Below are 23125 nucleotides of genomic sequence, written 5' to 3' on the forward strand. Positions count from 1 at the left end.
AGCATACTCCCATAGAATATTTCCTTTCAAATGGACAAGAAAGGGATAACTATATTGACTAGGTGACTGTGCTGTTACATTAGTTTGCATATTAAACATCAATGTTCAAGTATTAACATAACTGCACTGCTCCCATCAAAACCCACTCAAGGGAGCATTGAAGATACAGATTCCAGTTCCAGGTTTGGGTTACTTTCACATTAAATTGGTGCTGGGAGAGGTAGAGGTTAAATACTATTGTTTGTTTATTCCAGTGGTGGCAGCATCTGAGAGGAAAGGAGGGTTTTCTTGGGCAAAGTCTTACTCCTTTGGGAAACAAAATACACAGCTTTTACTAAGAAGCTTTTGTTCTCTCAGGGTGAACAAATGTGTTTTCTTGCTGGTGAACTTTACAAATGAAAAAAATAAGTTACTGGGTTTTGCCCGAGGTCCTCGAGCCTGCTCCATGTGTATACCTTTAGATGTCCTCCACATCAAGGCATACAGCCAGAGGAAAGGAGATACCACAGCACTTGTGTTGCTATGGATGACTTCATCCATCCACAGCCATGGAGCTGTGGCTCACTGGACAATAAGCAGCTTACCTGTTTTTCCCAATGCCCATTTTCCCAAAGCTAAGGAAAGAAAAGTAACATTTGGCACTAGAAAGTAGCAAAGTATATATATTGCAATGCTTTGTTAGACAGCAATACAAACCAAAGGCGGGATAGATAAAAAGTAATTTAATAAGCCTTTCTCTCAAGAGATTCTTAATGGCCAGAAATACTACTTACAGGAGCAGCTAATTCACAAAAGCATCAAATAACTTCAATTAGACATTCAGTCCATAGAGACAAGGCAAGGTTTTCTTTCTCCTCATCTGACATAAGGTTAAGCTCTTTAACATTAACAGTGCTGCTACTCCAAATCTGCTTCAGCGCATCCAAGTACGACAAAGGAAACCGCAGTCCATGAGTCTGCTGGGGGGGGGTGGGGGAAAAAAAAAAAGTCCTTCAGGTAAGTGCAGTGTTCCTTACTACACAATAGTGTGTGTTAGGCTACAGGTACTGATCAGCAGCTACGTGCTCCCTTCCCCCACCACACTGGTATTTCTGAGAGCATCCTCCAAAAGATGCAGTATTGTCCTGCACCTTTCTTAATAGAAAAACAGCTGACATCTCTTACATGTTCTAGCACACCTTATGAGGTAGGGAGGCTCACAGTGCATGGCTTCCTCATGTGCTTTCCACACTGAAGAATAAAAGAACTTTAAATTTACACTCTTGCCTAACACTAACCGTTATTTTTGGAATGCTATGTAAGTTTCTTTCGGTCTGCCACATGCAGTGCTTGGACATTGACAGAACCACAGAGAACCTCCATTACCACAGCTGGAGTCTTTAAGGGCAGGAAGGTATATTCTGGGATTTGCACATATTATACAGGTGCCAGTGTACGACCTCAGCTACCCCCTGTTCTCTACTCTAGATGACCAATGAGATTTACCTTAAAAGGTAAGTAAATGCCAGGCAAAAAGCCTTGCTGTAATTACTGAGACAAGAACAGGCTGTGTTCTGTTTTGCCTCTACAGTGAATTTGTGCAGACCTGTATTCAAGTGTTTCAGATCACAGACCTAAGATAGAGCATCTTACTATCAGGAAGTGGAACACAACATTCCAAACCTCACAACCACTCTTCAGGACTATTTATGATTCGACCAAAAGCATGTTGTACATGGAGGTGAACCATCTGCAGCCTTACTAACAATACCAAAAGTTCCCTCCTTACATTTCAGTAAAAGAGTTAACTCTATGCCCAATGCTGACCCACCCCCCACCCTAAAACGAACACCCTTATCTTGCAGCATGTTCCAGTGGACACAGAATCTAACACGGGTTCAATGTGGCATAAACATGGTGCATGAGGCGCAGTGATCCCTGCTACTACTGAACATGTGCTAGCACATCCAGTAGCCTTAATAAATGACGTGCTAAAGAATACAGAAGTAAGAGATACTTCTAGCCACTCCAGCAGCTCTGCTAGCTAAGACATAAGAAGAAATCCTGTTAACATCTCAAACATTTAATTAAGCATGAGATTATATTACTTGGTTCTACTATTAACTGTGTTGCAGCATCAGCTCATCTGGGTACTTGGGAGATGGGCAGAAATGCTTTGGGTGCTGAGGCATGCAGCAGAACCCAGGCCCCTGCTACCATCTCGGTCAAGCTCAGCTAACACAGCAAAACCCCATGTGGCAATGTAGCTTTTGGTGTGTGTTTGTAGGAACAAACCTGCGATGTGCCTTCCTCACTAGTAGTATCGTCTTCTCTCCCCATCATGTGAGTTTCTCTCCTGTTCTTTAAAGAATGATAAACATAAACCATATCTCTGCGAATTTCATCCTAAAAGACAGAAGGAAGAAAACAGTTACATGTGATCCACACCCTCAAATTCATCTCACTCAAGTGACAATTGTTAGCTCCTTCATTCTGGAGTCCACTGTTACATTGAATGAAAGCAATTTGCCTTCCTAACTGAATGATCCAACAGCCATTTACTAAAGCAGAAAGGCAGTCTCCAAAACAGCTTTGACAATTTATTTATAACCTATAATTTTCTGCCTTAATACTGCCTCTACTAAACTCACAAGACTGATGCTGTATAGAAAACACGTCAAGGTGCATCTCCTAGAAGGTCTTAATGAAGAAGCATGCATCCATAAATTTCCATTCTGATACTGATCTGTCTCTTAAAAATCATATGCCTGTTATCATTTCTTGGTCAAAGCTGTGCAAACCAATTCAGAGCTCTGTGGGCAGGTCTCACACCGAATTTGTGGCCAAAAGTCTTGCACGCATGCTGTCATTCAGGGTTTATCTGTATGATGTCAGAAGGCAAGGCAGCAAAAAATTGCAAAAACAAAAAGTTCCCAAACCCTACACAGTCTCGCAGCAATATGGACACAAAATGGAGGAGAAAAATCAGAAAGGTACAGAATTTTTTTCTTGGAAACATTCACTCATGCAAAAAAAAAAAAAAAATTGTACAAGATAGATAGTCTGTCCCATCCCCCCCCCCCCTTTTTTAATTAAGACAACAAAAAGCACTTCTACAATTTCATACTAATAAACCTTCACAGAGAGTAGTAGTCTGAACACAATAATCCAAGATGCCAGCATCTATTTTGTGGCACTACTAAATTGTTCCACTGGCACTCACTTAGGTACAAAGATAACTCAGAAGTGAAGACTAAATGCAACCACAGTCAGCAGCAGCTGCAACGAAGAGAATTCCTTCTCTTGAGGGAACCTATTTTTGTAACTTATTCATGCACTTAAATACAAAGAATAAAAAAAAAGATAAAATCCATTATCAAGAGCTATAGAGGCCATTTAGCAGCTGTAATGATCTATCCCATCCAACCTCAGATAAAAGCTATGCACCTACCATGCAGAATCACGGACTAAATTTAGTTCTGCAGCTCTCCTCCAGGAGGCAAGAATGTGCCCTATTACTGCTTGACAACCACCCCGTGATCTCCTGACAAACCCTACTGGGATGCAGGATCCAACTAAGTATAACTGCACAGCCCTTTTAGACCAGTACAACAGAGCAACAACTCACATACCTCACACTCCCCACCCCAAGCATACAAGGGTGGCTTCATTATACTTACAGAATTCTCTTGATCCGGTTCCACTGTAACGATAGCATGATCTCTAAACTGCAGTCTGATTTTGCTATCTATTTTTGGCAGTTTCCCACCTAAGAAAAATACATTCTCCATTACAAAGGAAGGAAACCAGACGAACAGTGCAGATTGAGCCCTCTGTGCTCTACTCACTCTCTTGTGGCTAGATTTTTTGTTAACCTGTGTTTCAACACCCACATGTTCTCAAACTTGGGCAGGGGGAGAGAGATTTTTCAATTCTCTCACCTTTCCAGTCTACAAATAGCTGTGATAGCAAGCTAGAGCATAAGGACAAATTCTACCAGTTAAACGTTCTCAGTACACAGTAGTTTATTAAAGCTGCCAATTTCAGTCTAGGATAACCTTTATTTCACTCTGAGAGAGACATGTCATTTCTTCTGGTAGACACAGGGAACTGACCAACTGAGGTGTGCAAATGCACATGTATAGCCCAGCACAACGTGAAGCTGATGCTAGACTATAATCTTTGCCTACCATAAAATACCAAAGTCTGCCTCTTGGCAGAGTTAGCAACAGCTCTATGATCACATCAGCCAGTTTTGGTAACTTCAAAATCTACCTGGAGTCAAAGGATCAGAGTCACATCCCAAGCAAGGTGGCAACCGGTTCATAATGAAATCCTTCTTCATGTCAGATGACCTCAGTTGTCTGGTGTTTTCCAGACGGTCTGCAAGCCTTCTCAAAAGGCTACTCAGTTTTTTTGTCGAGTCAGCTGTATCCACCTGCTAAATATTCACAGAGTTGCTCTCGCATGAATTCAAGCTAAACAGCCTAGCCTAAAGAGGAAGAGGTGCAGTAATGCACTGAAAATCTAGACACTCCTTTTTTATCTTTGCAAAGGGTAACATTTACTCCCAAAACAACAAATTTTGTTTCTTTTACGCATTCCCCACCAGCTGTTCAGGCACCAAAGCCGATGCTCACTTTCCCTCACTCCAGGGCTACCTGCAATGCTAAAGGACTTGCAAGTGTAGTTGAAAGAGAGACTTGTTCCTTCTGCATGCTGATGAGCTGATCAGCAGCACAACTGGACTACCATTAAGTGGTCACAGAACAATTTACAGTTTTGCTAACTTTTAAAGATGCAAAAGCTTGGCCTGACAGGAACTATGCCTGTCTGACAGCTCCAAAGCAAATACCATTGATTTTATAAGGAAACAAGCCATACAAGGACACTGATATGAAAGAAAAGCAGTGCTATGAACTAGGCAAAGCTTCAGATGGCACAAACCTCAGAACAGTCATCCTGAAGACTTCAAAAGCGGTTGTGCTGCTAGACAAGACTGAGCTTTCAGAGCAGATCAACAAGATACATGCTTGCCTCAGTGCTGAATTTTCATCTGGATGCACTATTCTTCCCTTAGTCCCACCTACTTACCATAAGCAGTTGCCTTGGTATGCTTGTCCGCAGCACCACATCTTCTTTTGCTGAATCAAACACAAGGCCAGGAATTGCATCCAGTAAGAAATCTCCCCAAGAGCTGAAGGACAAGAAGAAGAAAAAAAAATTTTACTAAAATAGTTGCACTGAAATAAACCAGACATCTTAACTGATGTCAAGGGCTTGAAACATAGTGGTCCAATTCCAAATCTGCTTTGTGCCTTTGGCCCTTCCATTACCACTCTGTAGTCTCGTGCAATAGCTCACTCTCATCTCAATTGTATGTATGTCCTCACTACCTACAGGTCAGTGGCACTCCTACAGAGGGAAGGAACTGGCTTGAGAAGAGTCCAGTTTGTTCTGATTCAGGTGCTTGCCATCTACCAGCGGATTCAGCTTAAAGCTGACCTCAGTGAATGAAGACATTCCTACTAGGCTAGGGCCATTATTATCCAACCGTACACACATACGGCCTCATTGCACAAATGAAGGGCGGGGGGTCGTGTCATTTAGCATGCTTTTGAGACACTTACATTGAAGGAGAACATGTACTCAGGGTTATCAAATCTAACATAGCATCAGTTTTTAGCTTTGCTACAAACTTAATTATGGCCCCAGGAACAAGACCCCTGCATATTTCTACAGGGCTTTTAATGATACCCAACAGGTACCTTGTAGGTGTGTTGTTTTGTGTTAAATCCCCATTCTTAGCCTACATACTATTAAAAAAAAAAAAAAATTGGCCTTTGATCTCTGTGCTTCTGTTCCCCAATTGTAAGAATAAACTAGAGGAGGGGAGGGAGGACTACTGCCTGCACCTTCTTTGCCTAGCTTGAGTCAACCCCATCAAGTTGACTCATGCAGAAGTGCTGTCCTGTCCATGTGTGACCTCTCTCCCTACCACCTCCTCACGAGCTGGTTTAATGGGCAAACAACCAGGGCAAGTGTCCAGCATCCAAGGCTGCCAGCAGAATCCCACCCAAATAGGGCAGGCAGCAGAGCAGGGCCTGTCCTCCAGCATACACTTCACCCTCTGCTCTTGTTCTCCCTCAGCATTCCCTGTTTTCAGCACTGATCTCTAGACACTACTTCAGTTAAAAAAAAAAAAAAAGTATGACTTGTTATAGTCTCATTTACATTTTTTTTTATCATCTCCACTCAAGTGTTCCACTGTCTGCTGCACAGAGTTACCAGCAGTACTGAACTCAGGCCAATGACTCCAGCATCTGAGAGGCTGATTAGGTGGCAGCAGCATTTCCCTGTGTGCTGACAATGTTTCTTTCAGTGGGCACAAGGATCAGATGTGTGTCAAAGGAAATCTGACTTGCATGCATGGGTTAGGAGATGAAAAACACAGATAAGTAGAAAATATTTGTGGAGGAAGAATTTGCAACGAGTCTGTCAGAACAGTTGTAACATTATCTTCCACATTAAAGTCTACAGCTGGTAAATAATAAATAACCAATTAAAAAGCAATCAAGCTTGCTGCATGAAAACCTGGTAAACAGGCTGCTTCAAACAAGGGTCTTGCTCCCCTCCTTCCCCCAAACCCCAAAACTTCAATTACTGCTACCTGAACACTAGCTTAGATTCTGTTACTAACAGCAGGTCACATATATAATAGCAGGGTGCCTACATACATTCCATGTCACCACATCTCGGGGCGGGGGGGAAGGTGACATGCCCTGTCCCTGTATTACTCACAGAACAACAAACCACACAAGGGCTGAAAAGAATGAACACAGAAAAGAGCTAAGCAGAGCTCATTACAAGGTGGTTATTTTTTATTTTTTTTAAGTAACAGGACATCACTTCTTTGAAACACTGGTTTCAGGTCTGTACTATTCACACACATCATCTGGCAGAGGAAAGCCATTTTCAGAAAAGCCAAACAAACAAACAAAAAAAAAAAAAAGTAAAGAGTAATTACTTGTTTTGGTAGGTACTGATGGTCACATGTGTAGAATAGGAGATCCCAAGTGGAGTGTCAGCTTGGTGAATAGTCCCTCTTGGGAAATACAGTAAGTCACCTGGCTGCAAGAAAATGAAAGAGAATTGATATATTTAGGGCACCTGGTCAAACCTTATTGTAGTCAAAATAGAGAAAATACTCTCTGAGCAGACAGACTGACAACATATCTTTTTTAAAATCACAAAATAGATCCTCCATTGTACACTTTAATAACATAAAGCACTCTCAGCCAGACGTCCAATACCTTAAACTTTCCAACTTACTGTCAATATTTACTACACACCTGTCTGAAAACACAAAGCAAGCTTTTAACATTATAGAACATGCACACTGCAACTCAGCTGCATAAAGGGGACAAAGAAGCAGCTGAGATGAACCTGCTGACAATAAAGCAGGCTAGCAGAGGAGCAGTGCAATGTGAATATGGTTAGATCATGTCAAAAGAAAAGGCCAGTATTCCACAAGAAAAGCCAAATATTCTATAAAGATGCTGATCTGTTACAATACTGTTGTCTGAAATTTTCAGTTAAAACACTTAAAAAACAATTACAACCTTCCTCCTCCCTATCTTTCTTCTCACCTATCTAAATTAAATCTCCACACTGGTAAAAATTTAGATTAGGCAAGTCAAGATAAGAGAGAAGTAAAAAGCACATGAAATTGCCTCCAAGAAGGGAAAACCAGTTTACTTATGGCTTCTCCCAGAAACATCTATATAGTTGGATAGCACAGTTAAAGAGAAAATTCATAAAGCAACAATGATGAAATTTGATTCCATTTTAATTTTACTATTCCTTAAATTTGGTTACATCAGCTACTTCTAAGAGCCTACCGAACTGTCTAACACAGATATATTTAAAGTGAATACTACTTGATTTCTCACTGAATTGAAAGTTCTCTTTAGATTACGAGGCTTCACAGGACTTGGCAAGATCCTGTCTCTTCATCCATTTATAACACTCTGTAAAGCATCATAGATCAGCTATGTACGATTTATTTGTTCTGAAGCAAGCCCCTCTCTGCCATTAAAAAACTGCGTGCCTTACCAGTGTAGGAACTACACTAACCAACTAAGAGCACTTCGAATTCTCTTCATTTGCTATATTTCACATCCCCAGCAAGAAAACAAACTGGAGGAAGGGTCGCATAGGGGAAGGGTAAGAGCCCCGACCACCTAACAGAGTGATGACAAACTAGTCCGCAAAAGAAATCATTTCATGCTGTAGCACCCCATGCCTAACACTAAGAAGCTGGGACCACAATTTTTCAAGGCAGTCTTCACTGCAAAGTCCAACTCTTATTCATCTTATCTGCTGGGTAGTCTCATCAACGTCATTGACATGAGTCAGCAAGCACAACACTCTTCAATTAAAAGAATCAGAATCTTCACAGACTCCAGGTGGCAACACAGATTGGGGCAGGACAGAGCATTTGACAAGAGACAATGCAGATCTGATCACTTTGCTGCCTTCTTACTTCTGAAAGGGAGGAAGGAGGGGCAGACAAGGAGAAGTAAGTACCAGCAAATTAAATGGAAGAATCATACATGAAGGCAGCTAGATAGCCAGCTACCAAATAAGCTCTGTGCTTGACATCAGTAACAAACCAGCCATGGTCACGGCCTGTTGCAGTGTCACCAAAACACACTGCAGCTTGGGACCTTATACACAAACCAGCGTGCCTTTGCTCTCAGTCAGCTACCAGTTTTTGGTAGGAAGGGAGAACACCACCAATACAGTCTCTAACTGGTCCATTTGTTCTAAACTGCCCAAGGATGGCAGACTGCAGACAGAAATGCAAAAAAGGAGAAAGGAAATAGTCTAGAAAGATGTTTAGGGAGGAAATCAGAGTCATCTGACAGCATCCCTGTCAAGAGACAGCTCCGGACAGACAACCAAAATCTGACAGTGGCCACCTGGAAGAAATGGGTCACAAGAAGTGAAGAACATCAAACAGAAGAAAAATAAATTAAAAACTTAGATCATTTTTAAGCCCTTTTCAGAGGCCAGTATTTTCACTCCACTAGTGTCAGTAAAATGGCTTATGGAATACATCAAAGCCATTGAAGTCTGGCCCAAAATGTTCCAGAAATTAAGACAGGAACTGTAATTTACTAGACTTTGCATCACCCAATACATCATGACAATTGATTACCCTCTGTCAAACTACACAGCTAGTGATGTCAGTATCATACCCAATGTGTCATACTATTCCTGAATTACCTACACCCAAAAGCAGGTCTGAACACCAGGAAGAGCAGAGACCTTGCAGAGAGAGGCCCTATGACAGGCCACAAGGCAGGGAAACTAAGGAGGCTTCCAACGCAGAGCAGCGCTGTCTCCAGGATAAATAACATGCTTCGAAAGCACAAGCATGTAAAAAAGGATGGGACAAGTACCAGATGCCCTGCTGTCAAAGGGGCTGCATTTGTTAATCTTCATGAAATGCTCTTTTTATTCCAAATAACAAAAACTAGCCAAACACTTGATTTTCAGGTTTGGAAAAAGAAAAAAACAATTAATATGGCAAGTTAATATGGGGTTTAGTTCATGCTTTTGTTTATCAGCCAAGGATAAATATTTACCTCTAATTCACCAGAACAGTGACAACCTTCGGTAAAGCACTAAGTCTTAGTGCATAGAAGGATTAGCCTGATTGATTATAGATAGCGTGTAAAAGCATTAAAATGTTTCATAACCATATATATAAACCAAATGGGTTTTCTGCACACAACTCCACAAATAAGATCCAGGAGTCAGGGTGCCCAACTTGGAGAATATTGGAGAATTTCCAGAAATAACCGATTTCTTTGTCCATTATTTAAATACTAAAGCAAAGGACACCTTTGAAAAACGATAGGTTAGACAACTATCGCCCAAATTTCTCGTGCTCACAGTGTTTTGTGCACCAACCCTCCCCTCAATTTCACAACCATGATCATTCAGAATACTGTCTTCAAGAAATGGACCATTTTAATTAAACATGACTACTTTTCTGGCAACCATAGCCCAGACCACATAAAGCAATTCAATTATAATACCTTTAATATGAATTCGTGTGTGGGATTCCCAATCCTATCTTCTGATTCAACATTATATTCACGAGCTAAATGTACTGTTGGTTTATAGAGTCGCCAATGTTTCTCGCCTTCTAGCTGAAGGATAAACACCTGCAAAAGACCATAAATCCAAATGCATAAGAAAGCCTTGCTGCCCCTCACGAATCCAACTGATCAGAAATTTTAAGTCATCTTCTTACTTGGAAAGTCTGTGGAACCATGCCAGAAATCAGGGACAGAAAGCAAACAGAAGCAACACAGGTTGCTTTTCTGACAATGGAAGAAACAGATTTCACTGCTCTCAGCTACTCCACAGCATGGCAAAAAGGATTCCTCTCACATTACTTTTTAGATGTCTACAATGCAGAAATTTACATTTTAACTACTTCTTTAGGCTGTACTTAGAGACAACAGAGAGGAGAGCTGTGAAGTGTGATCTGTTTCATCCTAAGGTAGCCATTTGGAAATCCCCATTTCTCTCTAGTCACTTAAATAAGTGCTAGACAACTAACTCAGAAGTAATGTCTGCCACACAGATACTCAAAATATCAGGTGAGAGAGTTCTTATCACCATTCACTGACAAACAGACCATCAGAAACACCTAGGGGATGCTGTGAGCTGGAGGCTGATGACATGCACCAGAAGATGCAGGTTGTGGGGCTGCTGAACAAGCATAATGAAAATGAAACTCCAGGTGTATTTAATGGAAATTAAAATAATAAAAAGCAAAAACTACATGTAGGATGGGTTTTTTTGTTTTGGTTTAAGTGGGATAGCCCAACTTTTTCTTAATGCAGCATCTATTTGAATGTTTCTTTTAGAAGCTAAATTAAAAAGCATTTTGACCACAGGACTTCATCATAGCAGTAACTTTTTGAAAACAGTAGGACCAACAAATGGGAACCAGCACAACCAGTCTGCTTTCACTGTCCACTGAAGAAAGAGCAAGTACTTAGTAAAGGAAAAAGGACTTCTAGATTCTTGGGGGTCTGAATGAAGTGAATATGAAAAAAGGTGCTAGAAAGCTTCTGCAGCTGGGAAAACAAATTCTCATTTCATCTAATGAAAATACCAAGTCTGGAAAGCACAGTTTACATGATATTACCATTAGATATTACTATTAGTACCTCTTCAGTAAAATTATAGAAGAAAAACGACTATAAAGACACACTTGCAACTAATTACTGTAAGTTTTCAGTGGAAAAAACATTTTTCTATAGTAAGTTATTGGGGGGGGGGGGGCCTGTAAAAAGCGCACATACAGGTATCCACTCCCACTAGCGAAAGCCCACACACAGTTTCAGAGACAAGGTTGTGCTGTCCTACCTCAACATCATCGTAGTGAGGGGGAAGGCCCTGCGATCCCTGGGGAGTAATGTAAACATTCGACCCAACCAGAGACCCAAAGTAGCACTCCAGCTTCTCCTGAATCTTCCACAGCTCCTCCTTTAAAAAGAAATGATGCTGTTACTACTGAAGAGCTCAGCCAAGCCAGGCTGCCATCCAGCCCACAGCCTCCCCATCACTTGGGAGGTTCTTCTTGAGAATGATCACATCCCCACAGGCAGACAGAGGCTGGGAAAGCAGATGCTCTGTATGAGTGTTTCTCCTGAAAGCAAGCACTGTGGATGCAAAGGAGATCTGCCATGAAGGTAATCGGTCAGCCAAGAAATCTGGTGCTCCCAATATAGTGTTGATGTTTGTTCTCTTCCCTATACCATTTTTAGGTTGCAAAAACAAACAAGGCTAGACAGAGGAAAATAAACCACCCATCATCTCAGGAACAGCAAAACATCTTAAGACAATAAACACATGCAGGACTTGCATTATATGGGCTAGCATCAAAGAGAGCATACAAAGATTAGAGACCTTTTTCCAGTGACTCCAATTGTTTGGGCATATTCGAGAACAAACTTTACTCATCCACATCTAACATGTAACAGACAGTGTACCAAAGGGATGACTCTCATATCAGAAGATGCCAACTACCAGACCTGCACAAGTGCAACGTCAACCAGAATTTATGTAGGTTCAGCTCCAGCTCTAGATTTCAGCTGAAGCCATGTAACATTTCAACCTGTAGATGCCCCCTGCCGCTGGCCATTACAGCCACACTCAAACTGAGATCAGCCAGCGACACTATACTTGGGACTCAGCTGTGTATTTTGAGTCCTTAAGGACCATTACACAATTAAATTGTGTTGACACCATGGGACAAAAAAAGGACTACCTAAATCCAAGTACCTACAAGTATCTGAGTCTTTTACACAACTGTGCAAGCACCACTGCCTCATTCTCATACACAAAGATTGCAAAGGCATCAAAAAGAACAAGAGAGAGAGGACAGTCAGCTAAAACAAGGTGGTACACTTCCATGGTGCAATTCAAAGCCAATCCATTAGCAAGAATGGTAGAGTATCCTGGAAATATTTTACATGGTTTCACACCTTACCCTCCATTAAAGGCAAGTGGTTCAAAAGCCCCTATTTGCATAAGGAAACAGTCGGTCAAAAGGGATAATTTAAGCAGACACAGATGCATAATCATCAATTTTGTGCATTTACTTTTTTCTAAACTTTCATGTGACAAAGCGAATTTTTTTAAAAAATACCTAATATTATAGCATGAATCAGATTTTGTTCTCACTGCAGAGCACTGAAACATGATGGGCAATGCAAAAGTATAAACCGTGTTTTAATTAATACAGTTCATGTATGGGTTTCAGCAGGTCACTGATGTCAGCTACTTCCCCTGGATTTACTGGGGACAGAGATGAAGCTATGTCTAGTACAACTCAAGCAAAGTATACCACATTATAAAGCATGCATTAATTATATTCAATGAAACAATCCAACCTTAAATCTCTGAGGCTGATGAAACTGTATTGTTGCCTTTTTCTGGTCAAAATCCTTCTTCAGCTGCATGTAATTCACTTTGCCTTCTTTATTTAAAACTTTCTTTTTTCCATTCACACATCTGCAGATATTTATATCTTGCCCATAGTACAGACCCTGGCTGCACAGTTCCTTCAAATCTGATAACTGGAATAGGGACTGGTAGTAAGCAGCCAGCAGGGGATCATTTCTCTGAACAAGAAGTGGCTTTTGCTCCCAATACTCCCTGAAAAAAATCTCTTGTTTGATGGGAGAGATGAAGCTTCCGAAGAGGCTGTCTGGGTTCTCAAAATTCATGACTGACAGAGAGCAAGCTTCTTCCACCTTCGCTCGTTTACACTGTGCCTGCATTTCTTTTCCCATTTCAGCATGCTTCCCTCCTTTCTTAGGCATGTTCCTGTTCAAGAGGAAAGAGAACCAAAACAGTCAACCAGTAACACAACCTCAAGAGCTCACAGGCCCAGAGCAGCTCCTCGTGCCTTATCCAGTGGGATATCAGAGTATACTGGGAACAGCTCTGCTTTCAGATGCTCACTATTTGCTCCGAGCAGCAGAAAAAGGAAAGCCCACAGCAGGCCTCCAATCCTCTCTCAAACCTCAGCAAACTCCGAACGGCTCTACTGGGAGCCATTGCTCTCTGAAGCTTAAATCCCACAGCAGAATTTATACTAAAAAACATACAACGAAATCCAATGGTCACACAACAGATCTTTACAAATGCAGGAATCTACCCACACAAAGAACCTGTGGTAGACTGGTCTTCTGTAGCAAGAGCTGCAAATTATTAAAAAATTAACTCAGCTTTAAGAGATTTAATGGCAACATGCAGAATGGGGTGGAGAGAGGGGACAAGATCAGAAACTTGTACCCTATTGCACTTCCTTGAAATGCATTAACATTAGGAAAAAGAAACACAGTGAAGACTTCCCAATGACTTTCCAGCCAGAGCACGATGGAGGAAGATGTATGGCATTTCAAGTGCAGAACCCAACCAGTTAAACACAGCGGCTGGTGTGGTGTGTGTTAAGGTAAGCTTTCCTTTCAAGCTGGCCTACACATTGTAAACCCAGTGTCTACATAGCTGTACAGTTACCAGACTAAAGCTTTAGCAGGACCTACAGAGAAGGCAGCTGCTGCAGTGAGGGAACACTGACACTGGTACAACAGCATGCACTAAGGGCTATGCAATAATAGAGTGAACAGAAGACACAGGGAAATGGTGCACGGAAAGAGGGAGGCCATGAAAAAGCAGATCGCTGGGAGGGAAGAAGGAATATGTACCAAGGTTCAGTGGGCGAGGATGATTCAATTGGCAGGAGGGTTACAGCAGCTTCCAAAGAAACAGAAAAACCCAGAGCAGACTCCCCTGCCGGTGGAGCAGGTTTCAGGAACATGAAGTAAGTGCACCTGCTTGAGGTCTCAGGCCCTGGGAACAATTTTATGCTAAATTACGTGGCAGTGCCAGGCATCTAGTGATGCTCACCGTGCAGTGGCCCACATCTCAGCCTCTGTCAGGGTCTCCATGCTGTATCTGGAATGGCCAAGTTTAGCAAAACTAAGTTTATCGAAGAGAGGGAACGTTGTTAGGCCTTTCTGTTGATGCTATGCAATTACACCAGAAACTAAAATTGTAAGATTCTGCTTTCATTTCTGCAAAGGTTTCAAACTTTGTAGTGTATGTAGCATAAAAGGAATTCTTTCATCCAAGTACAGATATTTAATTTTAAAGTTGGAAGTAATTTACTTTGTTTTTCCAGGTAGATAATATACTTATGTATCATTATGTAAAAACAAAGTAAATTCACAAAGGGTTTAGCTGCCAAGTTCTCAGGAAAGTTAAGGCAAAAATCAAGTAACGGTAGGTCTAACGCCATAGTACATGTAGACATACTTGCCTTAAGTCTGCACCAGTATTTCATCCCCAAGAGTAGCCCAGAGCACCAGGCAGCTGTAAAAGCCTGCCTGAGAAGCTGAGTTAAGTATCCTGACAATGAGCCAGCACCAAGCCCTCTAGCACCACAGCTTGCCTGCTACGTCTGGGCTGGCCAACTCAAACTGGCTCTGGGCACGTCTGAGCAAGTTTGTGAAGCCAACACATGAGGAGTTAGAGCACTCTGATGCTTTCATTCGTAAGTAAAAATGACAGCTTTACTCCCAAAAGTAAATGCTCCCATTTATTAAGATGCTTTTACTTACACAGACCCCTTATCATGAAACTTAAACTCCAGTTCTAGTATTTACATGCAGTACTAAGTTCTCCTGTGTAGTAGTATGCAGGACACCCTTGCTGATCCACTAACTCCTGGGCAGAGTGTTTCATCAGCAGTTCCTGTAACAGCCTGTACCTCAACAGTAACCTACAGTCACCTTAGCCCTGCAGGAAGGGATCCACATCACCACCTTCCTGAGAGGACAGACATTCCCAGCTGCAGCAAGCTACAGTTCTCCATGAGGCAAGGGAATGCTTAAAAAAAGACTGAGAATTAGTCCCTAGTTGCTAGCAACATCTGAAGATGCTGCTGGCACCGAGATCTACAACTGACATCCCCGTGTGCCAGCAACACAAATGCAACCAAGCCTCAATGGCCAGTTTTGAATTCCAGACCTAAATCCATCATATCAACCTCTCCGCTCACTCACACTGTATTTAACAAAGTTAAATTAAGATATGTACTATTCACAGAATGTGGCTTCATTTACACCATGTGCTGTTTTGTAGTGTTTTGTCAGTTATTACAACTGTAGAACCACAGAACAGTTTGGGTTGGAAGAGATCATCTAGTCCAAACCCCCTGCCGTGGACAAGGACATCTTCTACTAGATCAGGTTGCTCACACACTCAGCCAACGACAGAGCATCCACGACTTCTCAGGGCAACCTCTTCCAGTGTCTCACCAGAGAAAATTTCTTCCTTATGTCCAGTCTAAACTTACCCTCTTTCAGTTTAAAACCACTGCCCTTGTCCTGTCGCTACAGGCCCTGCTAAAAAGTCTCTCTCCGCCTTTCTTTTAAGCCCCCTTTAAGTACTGAAAGGCTGCAATAAGGTCTCCCTGGAGCCTTCAGTTCTGCAGGCTGAAGAACCCCAACTCTCTCAGCCTTTCCTTATAGGAGAGGGGCTCCAGCCCTCAGATCATTTTTGTGGCCCTCCTCTGGACCCGCTCCAGCAGGTCCATGTCTTTCCTGCGCTGAGGACCCCAGAGCTGGACGCAGTACTGCAGGTGGGGTCTCGCCAGAGCAGAGGGGGAGAATCACCTCCCTCGACCTGCTGGGCACGCTGCTTTTGATGCAGCCCGGGATACGGCTGGCTTTCTGGGCTGCGAGTGCTCACTGCCGGCTCATATCCAATTTCCCATCTACCAACACCCCCAAGCCCTTCTCTACAGGGCTAGAGAACAAACACAGCAACAGAACAAACCCGCTTCTGCTTCACACGGGAACAGCTATTCCACATCAGTATTTTCCAACCACCACACCAGCTGTGCCCGTTTATGAGTTCAGGCCGCTGAACTGGCGCGGCAGCTGCAGGGGGGCTCGGCTCCCCCCGAAGGGGTGGGGAAGACAGATGGGCGCAGCGGCTCTGAGGCCACACGGCGCCCACTGCTCCCCCTCACCGCACCGGGCCGCTACCGAACCATTTCCAGGAGGGAGAAAGGCGGAGAGTTGCGCTCCCGTGCCCGCAGCGGCTGGCGGCCAGCGCTGCTTCCCCCGGCCAGCCTCACCGGCGCGGCCGGGCTGCCCCGAGGGGCACCCAGCGAGGGACGCTGCCCGTGCTCGGCGGCTGCCGGGGCCCCCACTTCCCGAGCCCCGGGGCGGGCGGACAGCACCTACTAAGCCGCCCCGGCTCCTTCGGGGCCCCGGCGGGTCAGCCACGAGGCCGCCGGGCCCGGCGCCGCCCCCACGCGTCCCGCAGTCGCGGACAGCTTGCCCTTCCCTGCGTCCCAGAGGGGCGCCGAGCCCGGCGGGGCGGCGGTGGTCCCGCTCCTCCCGCCGCCGCCGCCGGCCCTCCCCTTGCCCCGCAGACCCCGGAGGCTCAGCCCGCCCCGCCCGCGGCGCGCACTCACCCGGCCGCGCGGGCCGCAGCAGGCGGGGTGGGGCGGGGCGATCGGCGGCCGGGAGGAAATGGCGGCGGAGCCGGGCGGGGAGCGGCGCGGGCGCCCCCGGGGGGCGGGACTGGACCGGACCGGACCGGGTCAGGCCGGGCCGGGCCGGGCCAGGCCAGGCCAGGCCAGGCCAGGCGGGCGGCCCGTTGGCGGGCTGGGGCGGAAGCAGGAGGCTGTCGCTGACGCCCTGGATGTCCCGGGAGGCGACGTCTCCGGGCGGCGGCGGAGGGGCTGAGGCTCGTCCCGAGGGAGCCGGGAGCGAGGGGCTCCTCGAACGGCTCGCGCCTGTTTCCGAGCGGGCTCGGTCTCCCCCGGCCCGGCCGGTGCGGGCTGCGGAGGCCTCGGCCGCGGGAGCGGGTCCCGTGCTCCTGCCTCCGGCGGGCGGCTGGCTGCTGGCCCTGCTCGCGGAGAAACGCGGTTTGCAGTGGTTAACGTTTGCCGAGGCTTGCTGAGGGTGAAGAAGGAGACTTCTAAGAAGATGTTGAGCTGGAATAATGCTTAGCGGTATCAGCCAGTAACGGTGGCCGGTGTTTCGCATCGTTTAAGCTCGCGTTGTGCGGAGACTGTAACGTCAGCCTTTTTCACTCCCAAACCAGAAAGTTTTAAAGCAATCGCCCCTCGAAAACGTAATATGCGCAATAAGTGTTTCTTCTTCATCTACCCAGGTTACTTAGCGTGTATGTGCATGACAGAAAAATACTTTTTTTTTAAACCGATAGGGAATTACACAACAATATCTCCACTAAAGCTGTTATGCGGATTAAATTAGGGGAGACAACATAAAACCTTGTGTTGTTTGTATAAAATTTTACTTCATGCACACAAAAGCACCTGGGCTTTAGCTGTGTTATTTTTTCCTGGATGAAAATCTTGTTACAGAGCTCCTCTGGGGCTCCATCCAAGAAATTTTTAGAATCCTCACTGAGCACATGAAAACATCTAGAAATATTTTTAGTTACCTTTATTAAAGATGGCTTTTAATGGTTTAATTTACATTGGCTGAAAGACATCAGAGAAATTGTTAGGTAGGTTTTACTAAAGTTTCATTCTTGTGTACTGATAGCTTGAAGCATACAAAGCAGAACTACCAGCAAAAGGTGAATTTTGGAAACCTCAGCAGCCTTACAGTGCATGGCTAATGTAAGTAGAAAGTTGTACCAGGCGTAAGTTAGTTACTAGAAGGACCTTTCAGTGACAGGTGAAAGAGGGGACTGCTGTGTTCTATCAACAACTTACGGAGGGAAGCCTTTCACATCTGAAATACCAATTCAAATCCCTGTCTTTATAGAAAATGGATTTGCAGTCCTGTTCCTTCTTGAGGTGTGGTTGTTACACAGTAATAACTCCTGCTTCCCTGGCACTATCTAGATCTTTTGGAACAAACATTATGTGTTTCCAGTGGGTTCTGCGTTCGTGAATGCATCCAGTAAACTCCTATGTGCTGAATAGAGAAACTGGCAAAATATAATACACGGGAAAAGGGGATGGAAGAGCAAAAAAGGCAAACACTGCTCATCCTGTTCAGTCCTTGTTCCTTTACCACTTGGACCACTTTGGTCACCAGCTGACCGAAACATCATGACCAGTTGATCATGAAATACAGATTAATCAGCATGTGGATGTGTTACCAGAAGGGAGACTTTGCCAGGGGTGAACCTGAGGTTGTCCTAATTGTACATACGTGTATGAATTAGATAGTAAAATCTAAGTTTCTCTATAACACATTTTTCTTTCATTGGGCTGTCACTTTTGAAGAAAAAGAAGACATTCTCTACTTTCTGACTCAGTGCATCACAACGTCACTCAACATTCAGGACACTGCAAAATTTATTAAATTGTGAATATTTTAGTGTAAACACTCACCAATAGTTGGGATATTCAAAGGCGTACATTTTTGTAGCTCTCTCGAAGACAGGTCCCTGGCATGAAATTCTGCTTACTTCTTTGATGAGGACTAGAAAGCTTTGAAGAATGAAGTAGTTCTCCAGACTTAAAAGTTTGCATCACCTACATTAACACTTACAGGATGTTTTCTTTCTGCAGATGGGTGTAGCAGCAGATGCTAAAAATAGGGAGGCCACATCCTGCACCTCAGCTGGTCACAGAAACCATTACAAACTGTTATTTCTGTTCCAAAAATCCACAAAGTACTCTCAGCTTGAATACAACTAGGATGAATACCCAAACAAGTACGTATTTACATAATGGCCGTGACATTTTAACTTCTAGTAAACGCTGTGGGAAGTGAAACCCATACATTTGACTGGCTGCAAAACCAGCCACAAATAACAGGAATGGGAAATACTTGTGAATACTTTTTTAAAGACTTCCATGCTGGTCTGTCTAGACAAATTGACTAAAAGTATTTATTACCATCCCTTTCTGGAAGATAACACAAGCTTCAGATAAGGGTCATGTGAGTTTTAGTCAGCCCTCCAGCACCCTCTAAACAAGAAATAATGTATTTAAATAGTTTGTTGTTTTTTACTATTTATACAAGCAACAGATTTTTGAAATATAATTGATCCTGATATCATCCCTGTCACTGCACTGAGAAGATAAAAATTAAAAGCTTTGCTGTAAAAGTATGCATTTAAGTTTCATCATCATAATGTGCAATCTTCTTCATTATCCTAATAAAACTTGCTATATAGTACTCTCCGTGGGGAGAACACTTTGCCAATGGTTACATTCACAGTTGAAAGTAACTAACAGTTTCCTCCATCAAAGCAAGCTGTGCAGCTTTCAGGCACCTGTATAGGATGTGCCTGGAAGGTAAATGCAGGCAGGAATCTCTTTTCCTCCACACTTCCATTTGTGGGCCTGTTTGCTGGACAGCCTACACAGGGCTTGGGCATGCTGCGCTCTGGGGCTTTTGCGGCTGCAGATCCTGTAAGAAATTTAGAAGAGGGAACTGGTTTGGGTCAAGAAGCACATGGGTATTTTTTTTCTCTTGGAGGCTGAGGATTCACTGTTGGCTACACAACAAATACCTCTTCCTGTAAGACAGATTAAAAAATTATGTGAAAACAATGATGTTATGTTAGTTTGTGTGAAAAGTTTAGGACACACATGGCACATCTGGAGCAATTAGATGGGATCTTCTCAGGCAAACTGAAACACCTGTGCAGGATGCCTCCATAATGGCAGTGCAGTAGTGAAGATGTCATGGTATTTTTTTTATATATCTATATTACACATTTGCTCAGCTTGAGGTCTGGTGTGCTGTTGCTGTTGCCTGCGTGTCCTTTCACTTTATGTTCCCAGCATTGTCATTCCTGGTACGGTTTTGCTTTCCGTGACAGAATTTCCTGGAAGAGTATCAAAGCCATCTTAGCTCTGATCATTTGGCAATGAACTGGCAGCCAAAGTACCCACTCACTCCATCAGATTTCAGTCACCTGGCATGCAGTTCATCACCAGCTTCTCCAGCTCTGTAATTGGGAGCTTGACAAATGCAGCTTTTTGAAAGAGACATCACCATGCTATAAGCAAACAATATTGGAGCAGGAAAATCAAATAAACCGGAGAGTGGTTCAGGCTTCCAAATTTATTCCCATTTCCTAATCTTGACCAAGCATTTGCCTTGTGACATTTTTTGCCACCACAAATTATCATTTTGAGCTGACTTTCTAAATATAAACTCACTTCATTAAATGACAGACAAACCCAAGGAACTTAAATGGAAAATGTTCCTCATTTGGGAAAGTCACAAAAATAATCTTGATTCTTTTCTGGAGCTGTGAATACTTTCTCTGTGTGTCCCTGAACATCCTTAACCCAATCTCCTTAGCCTGAACCTAAGGATATTTCCATGCAGGATTCATCTGGGAGTGACAGGATTCCTGTATGTGGCTCTGGTTTGGCACAGCTGGTTCCTTTTATTTCCTGTGTGTCTCAGTGTGGTATCTTGAACTGTGCTGGGGATCAGTGCTGCAAGCAGGCATTTGTAGCTTCTCCTCACTGTAACATTCGACCTCAAAAGCCGAGGAGGGGGGTAAAACCCCAAGCTCACGTATGCAACATAAAGCAGAAGAACCAGATTCTGCTGAAGACATGGTTGGGTTGTTTTCTTGACAAGGTTTTCTAAAATCTCTGCCTCAAAGCCTGTGTTTCTGAAATGAACAGTTATGCAGAAAGCAGGTGATCACAGCAGGTCTACGTGAGGCACAGGTGTGTGGGTGTCACAGGAGGGGCATAGCTTCTGCAGGTGATGCTAGTCACCCACCTGGCAGGTGGCTGTAAGACACTGAGTGCATCCTGTCTGGGACATTGTTCCTGTGCTGCCTTAGGGACTAGTGAGCAAGACTTCTCCAAAATAGAGGCCCTTCCCGGTGGTCCTGTGGAAAGTCAGGGACAGCTGACAGGGTGAGGGTTTTTCTAGAGGTGTTGATGATGCACAATGTACAAAGCCCCATCGGCTTTGCTTCCTGCTTTCTGCTGGTGCCTACTCCACCACTAAGCCATAATCACTTTCCCCCTAGTTGCCATCCGAGGACAAAGGCTGCTGAGGTGTATACAGGTTGCCTAGCAAAACCGAAATGCAGCAAGTGAAATAAGGATAGGAATTATTTTAAGGCAATCGGTGCTGATTGCCTACTAAAATGGACCACAGGTGGAGAACAAACAGAAAGGCTGATTAAAGAGGAATGGTTAGAGTGTAGATAGAGACTGGATTATACCTCAGGTGGGAGCTGCTGTCTGTTCAGGTGTGTGACAAACAGCTCCCCTGGTGAGCAAACTGCTTCTATGCTACTGTGGTAGTAGCATGTGCGTTAACTTGCCCCAACGAAGCATTGCACAGTCCAATTGAAAAAGTAACCAAACCAGCCTTGGTATGATGCAGAAGTCAGTTTTGGAAACTTTTAACTCTTTCCTCTACTGCTGTTGCCTTATTTTTAAAGCATGATGCTACCCTCATATGCAAAATAATGTCTGGCTTATAATGGTTTTTGTTCATATGTACAAACCCCAGTAAAAAAAGTTGAACACAATATACACACTGGGAAATATAATCCTGGAATATGTGTCAATAACATGATTGTTCTGTAAAATAATCCTGCCCACGTTTCCCTTCAGAGATCTCTTCCTCTTTATGCGAGTTGTGTCCACATTGGAGATGCTGGCTGCACGTGCCCGAGTCTCATTCTCTTCACAGCGGTCTGAGAAAGCAGTCAGGTCCATGTCCACATCCGTGTCGTGAAAGCAGCCATCGAAAGCCATTGCTTGCACTGCATCAATACTATACATTCCTGAAGCCTGGCAACAAAGAATAGTTATTCTGCATCTAGCAGGAGCCATTTTAGTAAATTATAAATAAATAAAACAGAAAATAAAGCTCTCTCTTCGGTGTTGTTCCCTCTGTGGAGAACACATGGAGAACAGGGCTACCTCACAGTATTGCTGTCCGTGGGGCCTGCCCCCTTGGGCAGGACATGAGCAAGGAAGGGGATACATGCAATAAAACACACTTGTCTAACCAATTATTGCCAGCTTCTGACGTAGAAAAATCAAACTCTGCCTCTCCTGTAGGTCTGCATTGCTGGAGTTGTGGGAAATGACTTCAAACATTTCCATGAGTAGTTTTTTGATGGGATTATCAAATCATCTGAGCAACATACGCACCCTTTTTGTGTTTTTCCCCATGTGATATTCCAACAAATGAGTTTACAGGAGGGGTATTCCTGATATTCTTGAAGCAAAGGTTTTAAGTGAGTGCTTCATAGAAAGCAAATGTTTAACTTGTGAATATTTCTGCTTCAGGCACACTTTTCTAAAAGTGACCTTGTCATTCATCTGGTCTTGGGACAAAAAGGCATTGTTAAACCCATCTTCCTAATTGAAAATGGTGAAGCAGGAGAAGGAGAAATAGACTCTGCTTCACAGGAAACAGGAAGGAATATTACATGAGTGCATTCTGGGGTATATTTCAGAGAGAGGAAAAATACCTTGATCAATAGGTATTTGAGAACAGAATGAAGGTTACCTTCCTCAGGGGGTGGAGGGAGAGATCAGGAGGTGTAT

General features: G+C 43.7%; 2 protein-coding genes across 15 annotated transcripts in view; both read right to left on the reverse strand.

The window, feature by feature from the left end:
* Positions 1 to 514: 514 nt before the first annotated feature.
* RIOX2 (ribosomal oxygenase 2) lies at positions 515 to 19081 on the reverse strand. 8 transcript variants are annotated; one of them, XM_041125021.1, is made up of 11 exons: positions 14283 to 14451; positions 12963 to 13398; positions 11434 to 11553; positions 10089 to 10217; positions 7007 to 7110; positions 5074 to 5176; positions 4255 to 4420; positions 3660 to 3748; positions 2275 to 2385; positions 774 to 959; positions 515 to 614 (listed from the first exon to the last, which is right to left on the reverse strand). In XM_041125021.1, exons 1-10 carry the CDS (start codon positions 14393 to 14395, stop codon positions 798 to 800), a joined length of 1533 nt encoding a protein of 510 aa, XP_040980955.1. In that variant the 5' UTR covers positions 14396 to 14451; the 3' UTR covers positions 515 to 614; positions 774 to 797. The 8 variants fall into 8 exon arrangements, with proteins under 8 accessions (XP_040980955.1, XP_029876762.1, XP_029876763.1 ...); XM_030020902.1 differs by lacking the exons at positions 515 to 614; positions 14283 to 14451 and adding an exon at positions 18965 to 19081 and having other exon boundaries at positions 708 to 959; XM_030020903.1 differs by lacking the exons at positions 515 to 614; positions 14283 to 14451 and adding an exon at positions 17063 to 17140 and having other exon boundaries at positions 708 to 959.
* GABRR3 (gamma-aminobutyric acid type A receptor subunit rho3) overlaps positions 18911 to 23125 on the reverse strand; it is a 34712-nt gene continuing 30497 nt past the window's right edge. For 2 of the 7 annotated variants that reach the window (XM_030020898.1, XM_030020897.1), the window contains exon 10: positions 19822 to 19991. In XM_030020898.1, the coding sequence (XP_029876758.1) occupies positions 19941 to 19991 (51 nt within the window). In that variant the 3' untranslated portion in view covers positions 19822 to 19940. Of the gene's footprint in view, positions 19197 to 19302; positions 19379 to 19821; positions 22361 to 23125 lie in introns of those variants that run through there. The other 5 variants (XM_030020893.1, XR_003924401.1, XR_003924400.1 and 2 more) reach the window with 5 other exon arrangements.

This window comes from Aquila chrysaetos, chromosome 7 (assembly GCF_900496995.4).
Source record: "Aquila chrysaetos chrysaetos chromosome 7, bAquChr1.4, whole genome shotgun sequence".
Classification (NCBI taxonomy): Eukaryota; Metazoa; Chordata; class Aves; order Accipitriformes; family Accipitridae; genus Aquila; species Aquila chrysaetos.

Excerpts from the sequence above, each read along its gene's own strand:
- RIOX2 (XM_041125021.1), bottom strand. The coding sequence starts at position 14,395 with ATGTTCCTGAAACCTGCTCCACCGGCAGGGGAGTCTGCTCTGGGTTTT. Across the intron at positions 11,554-12,962 it reads ATCAGCCTCAGAGATTTAAG|GAGGAGCTGTGGAAGATTCA; the intron begins GTTGGATTGTTT and ends TTCTTTTTAAAG. Across the intron at positions 10,218-11,433 it reads CTCACTACGATGATGTTGAG|GTGTTTATCCTTCAGCTAGA; the intron begins GTAGGACAGCAC and ends GGTCTTTTGCAG.